General features: G+C 51.7%; 1 protein-coding gene across 1 annotated transcript; it reads left to right on the top strand.

Annotated features, from left to right (window-relative positions):
• Nucleotides 1–554: 554 nt before the first annotated feature.
• GADD45G (growth arrest and DNA damage inducible gamma) lies at nucleotides 555–2386 on the top strand. The gene is made up of 4 exons (XM_083818247.1): nucleotides 555–817; nucleotides 933–1034; nucleotides 1131–1344; nucleotides 1709–2386. The coding sequence occupies exons 1-4, from the start codon at nucleotides 570–572 to the stop codon at nucleotides 1817–1819; spliced, it is 675 nt and encodes a 224-aa protein (XP_083674373.1). The 5' UTR covers nucleotides 555–569; the 3' UTR covers nucleotides 1820–2386.
• Nucleotides 2387–5271: the final 2885 nt, after the last annotated feature.

Here is a 5271-nt window from a genome sequence, read left to right as displayed (position 1 = left end):
CAGAGCGCTGAGTCAGTGCTGGGTTTCCCATCTGTTTCACGGCGCACTGAGGCTGCAGCACATGGCCAGCCCTCCGGTGCTTGCAGCAGGTGTTCGGTCCGGTGGGCCCTGCCCAGAGCTGCTGGTTTCTGACCTGCTCTGCTGCGCTCCTCCCCGTGCACGTACCCGGAGAATACAGGGGGGAGACGCACTGAGTGTGTTTTTTTACGGAACGCGCTGCGTACGCTGCGCTCAGCGAGTGGGGACGGCTGCCGTCTCACCTCTGTGGGGGCCCGGGGATGGTTTTCTGAAAACTTGTGAGGTGTTTTTAGACGCAAAAGGGCCGTGAACGCACGCGGCGCTGAGGCACGCTCCGTGTGCCCGCACGGCCGGGCCCTCACAGACCCTCCCCGCCCCCCCCGCCGCGCGCGGGCTTTCCCCGCCCGGCGCGTGCCCCCGCCGCCCCTCCCCCTCCCCACGTGTCCTGCCGGCACGAGCCGCCCGCTCCCTCCCTCCCTCCCTCCCGCCCTCAGCCCGCGCGCGCCGATTAGCATGACAAAAGCCCCCTCCCCCTTCCCCGCCGCCGGCCAATGGGAGCGCGGCAACCGCCGCCAGCTGCCGGCGCCGCGGCCGCGCGGGCTATAAATAGGGGCGGGCGGCGGACGGGCGGCCCAGAGCCGCTCGGTTCGGCGGGCGGTGAGGAGCGGAGCGGGAGGCTCGGGGCCGGCTGGGAGCGATCGGCGCCGCCGCCGCCGCGGCTTGTCCTTGTCCGCCCGCTCGCTGCTATGACTCTGGAGGAGACCCACGGACAGGAGCCGGTGCCCGCGGGCAGCGACTGGTAGGTGGCGGCGGTGCTGGCGGTGGGGCGGCGGTTGGGCGGCTGTTGCGGCGGTTGGGCGGCGGTGAGGCCGTTGGCGCCGCGCTGACTGACCGTGCCCGTCTCCCCCCCGCAGGATGCAGGGCGCCGGCAAGGCCCTCCACGAGCTGCTGGTGTCGGCGCAGCGCCGCGGCTGCCTCACGGCCGGCGTCTACGAGTCGGCCAAGCTGATGAATGTGTAAGTAGGGCGGCGGGGGCCCGGCCGGGCCGGGCCGGGAGGGGTTGGCCGCAAGCACGGTCCGCAGAGCCTAACGCCGCGCCTCGCCTCTTGCAGCGACCCCGACAACGTGGCTTTCTGCGTGCTGGCGGCCGATGAGGAGGACGAGGGGGACATCGCCCTGCAGATTCACTTCACCCTCATCCAGGCCTTCTGCTGCGAGAACGACATCGACATCGTGCGGGTCAACGACGTGACCAAGCTGGCGGCTGTTGTGGGGGCCAGTGAGGAGGACGGGGAACCGCGGGACTTCCACTGCATCCTCATCACGGTGGGTATTCCTGGGTGGTGAGGGGCTGGGGGGGCTCTCTGCACTGCTGCTTTCGGCACCGGCCTCTGCATGGGGTGGCCACGTTGCTGCAGGTGGCTGGATCCCCTTCTGGGCAGAGAAAGGGGACTTGGCACACGTGCCCAAGAGCCAATCTGCTGAGTAGTAGTAGTAGGCTGCATTTCTCGTAACTGTGGATTTCCTCTGCCCACAAGGGTGACAGCTCTGCTTCCTGCTTTCCCTGTGCTGGGACAGAAGTTATCTGAAAATACCTCACTTACTAAGCTAATGCTTCTGTAAATAATGTCATGACTTCAGTTGGCAGGCAGTTCTCATGGTATGCAACTTTTTTTTTTTCCTCTGGCAGAACCCGAATGAGGATGGCTGGAAGGACCCAGCTCTAGAGAAGCTGAAATTCTTCTGTGAAGAGAGCAGAAATGTCAATGAGTGGGTGCCAACCATCACCCTGCCCGAGTGATGGTGACCCAGTGCACTGGGGAAGCTGAAACCTTTGTTGCATTCTCAACGTGGTGTTGGTTCACCGAAGTGTGCAACAAGCTGCTGATTCCATGGATTAGCCTGGTCAAGAGACTGGATTAAGGTCACTCAGACTGGCATGCAGTGGGCTCTTACGGAGGAGAAAGAGGAAAAGAACAGCTTACCCCACCAGTGTGCCTCAGTAGCCTGCAGCTGCAGCGGAGAGGCTGACATACCATGGAACTGAAACAAGTATTGCAAGTTTCCTGGTCGAGAGGAGCTGTTTCAGAAGACAGAGAAAGTTGGGGGAAGTGGGCCAAAACTTTACAGAAGGACTGGACAGAGTACTGTGACTAGAACTGTTGGCACTGTCTATAAAACGTGGAGAGAAGGAAGTTCCAGTATTTGATGGACTATTAGAGACTAAAGGGGATATATAGAGACTTTTAAAGCAGACAGACTTCAACAGGCCTCTGGGCTGCTCTGCAGAACTGGTTTAATAATGCAATAATTTTTATTGAAATACTTGCTGCTATTGAAGCTTTCATAATAAATTTTTGACAATTAATTTCTGGGAGTGTCTTGCTTACTGGGTGGGGAAGCATGTCACTGAAATACCACTCATGTTTTGCGCATGGGCTGTAGTCAAAGGTATATACCACAGCAATGGGGCCATTGCTCAAACACTTTCTCTCCTGGGTCAGCTGAATGAAGAGCTATGCTTTCCAAGCTGATAATTCAACCTTTCACCCTCTGCAACAGCTGCTTATCGCAACAGCTTGCAAGACTAAGGAGCTGCATGCTTAATGAGCTCACTTATTGTAATAGGTGGTCTTTGTAGTCTACTGAAGGAACACAATACATGTTAGGAACATGGATTTTCTGGAATACAGACCTCCAGTAAATGGCATCATTACTTGCTAAATATGACTTACTCATTCAGAGCTGAGGTGTTCCCACTTGGCAGAAGCAGTTTAAACATGATGGGGGCTTGCAGAACTCCTTAGATGTCAAATACATCTTACACTTGCTTTGACTAGAATGACATAGTTAGACTGAAAACTAGCTAATAGAGAATAAACATCACATCTGCCACAAGCTGCCTTCTGATTGCCATATGCTCCAACAATAGAAGCTGTCACTCCAGAAGGCAATTTTGTGAAACTTAATTGCACGACAACTCCAAATTAAGTCCAAAACAATTTAAGGATGGTGTGGCCTTTTTCAGAGATCTTGTCATGAAAAATTAATACAGGGAACCGATTTTTCTCCATGTGAAAAGGGAAAGAAATATCATCCCATTTCTGTGCACAGTCCAAATCAGTGCCCCAGCGTCTGACATTAAAATGGCATAGTACTGCTCCCTTCTCCTGAGAGCAAGAATGCTAAACTATTCACTTCCTCTGCAGGCACTAAAAATACTCAGTTATTAGAACTACATTTCCTCTGGCTGGGCTTGCAGAGATTGACAGTAGCACTTGCTGAAAAGTGGTAATTTCTACCCGGTGTATGTGAACAGTTGCAGTTTCTGGTAAGCTGCTTGCTCTTGGTTTCATTGTTCCTGATAGGGGAAGTTCCAATTCAATTCTAGCATTCCCGGAACATGCCCTGTGGTATACTAGGTATTTAGTGCCTGTCGGCCTTTGTTACTGTGCCATGAGGGACTGCGTGAAGCAACAGAATCAAGGGCTCAGGCTGAAGCTGAAACTCTGCGGCACTCAGACCTGCAACTGTTGCTTCTGGAAGTTAGGACTCAGGTGGCCTCATTTTCCAGGGCCGCTCATCAGCTGGTGCCCCTCTGCTCCTGCATTTTGAGAAAAGCCACACACAGGTGCTAAGAGGGTAAGTGGTTTCTGCAGCCGTGATAAGCGCTAACAGAAACTGCTTTTAAACCAATTACCTCGATACAGAGAAAATACCAGGTCCAGATGCTTTAATTTATTATGTTTTGATTGTTTATTTTGTATTTTTTTTTGTTTTCCCTGAGCAAATGCAAAATTTCTTCATTTCCAGTGGTTTTACAGCTAAGAAACATATTTTTATTCTCTCTTTGGGGACTAATCAGTTCTCAGAGCCAGGAACAGATTAATGTGAACTGTCCTGAAATCAACTTTTATGTAAAGTAAAGGCAGCACTTCAAAGACTCAGGTCGTGTAAACAAAAGCCAGAGCAGATAAGATTGAAGGAAGTTCTCAAACACATATAACTGAGTACAGCAGGGAAAAAGTGTGGCGAACTTGTCTGAGGCTATAGGCACAGATAGCTGTTCCCGGTACGAAGCTTAGCTGTCCAGCTTTTATGGAAGAAACGCATTAGACGGAAAACAATGAAATTAATGAAGCAATACCGAAGTACCATTGTGAGGGTGTTGCCTCTAGTGCAGCAGAGGATGGATGGCTGACCTTTGCCTCTCCAATAGTCCTCTGAAGCTGCGAACCGTGCCTTATGTGCGGCACAAAGTTCTTCCTATTTCAATGACCCTCCTGAAATCCCTCCTGGCTCCGCGCAGATACAGTGCAGCAGGAACAGCATGAAGCCCAGGTTAGCCTGGAAATGCTATTAATACGGCATTACAACCAAAAGCAGCTGTGACTTGCAAGTTATGTACTGCTGCAAATATCTCTAACGATCAACGCTACTTAATGTAGCAAAAATTCAGCAGCTGGCATCAAGTAAGCTTCATCTTTACGTGCCCAGATACATAACTGTGCGACGAGCAGCTACACAGTTGTTGGAGACAGACAGACAGAGGGGACTTGGGCACTGCTGGAGGTGGCGGGGCCGGCTGCCTGGGAGGTGCTGGTGGGCTCACCAGGTGGCCAGGGGGCTTCGTCAGGCATGTAGGGGAGGGGACAGCAGGTCGTCAAAACCGTGTATTTGAATACTGTAATCACAGGCATTTGTGTTGTGCTGTCTGCACTTCTGGGACTAAACTTTTTTTTTTTTTTTTAACATAGTAATTTATGAAGTTTCGTTTAAAATTTCTTGAGCAATGGGTCTAGTTTCTTTGCCTGGGTATCTGTTTCACCATCAAATAGCACTGACTGACAGGAATTTCCCCTCGCATGCTCTCTGTTTCCTTCTCTTAATTCTGTTTTCTTCCTGTTACAATTAAGTGCATCACTGTGCTTTTCTCTCTCTTGCGGTTATGGTGGTGATCTTCTCTTCAGATGCCCAGTTCTTTTCCTGCATGCTATATTGAGTTAACTGCCTTATCATCTTATCAGGGCTTATACAAACAATACTTTCTCTTTGCTGTCGAGTGGAAAATACAAAATGTGGGTAGTAAAAAGTGTACTAGAAAGAGGCAGGCAAAATGCTGCAGGGAATATTGTTTGCATAAAGTCTGCAAGTACTAGAAAAAGAAATGTTTTCAGCAGGGGATGCTCGGGGGAGGAGAGGCGACATGCCCTGCTGCAGGCCTGGAGTTCTGCAGACTCGTGGAGTTTTAAT

The sequence above is a fragment of the Anser anser genome (genome assembly GCF_964211835.1).
Source record: "Anser anser genome assembly, chromosome: Z".
Taxonomy (NCBI): Eukaryota; Metazoa; Chordata; class Aves; order Anseriformes; family Anatidae; genus Anser; species Anser anser.
The sequence above is the reverse complement of the archived record's forward strand: the minus strand, read 5'-3'. Positions and strand labels throughout refer to the sequence as shown.

Bases quoted from the DNA above. Each gene is read 5' to 3' on its own strand.
- GADD45G (XM_083818247.1), top strand. From the start codon at position 570: ATGGGAGCGCGGCAACCGCCGCCAGCTGCCGGCGCCGCGGCCGCGCGG. The intron at 1,035-1,130 runs GTAAGTAGGGCG...CGCCTCTTGCAG, and splicing joins TCGGCCAAGCTGATGAATGT to CGACCCCGACAACGTGGCTT. The intron at 1,345-1,708 runs GTGGGTATTCCT...TTCCTCTGGCAG, and splicing joins TCCACTGCATCCTCATCACG to AACCCGAATGAGGATGGCTG.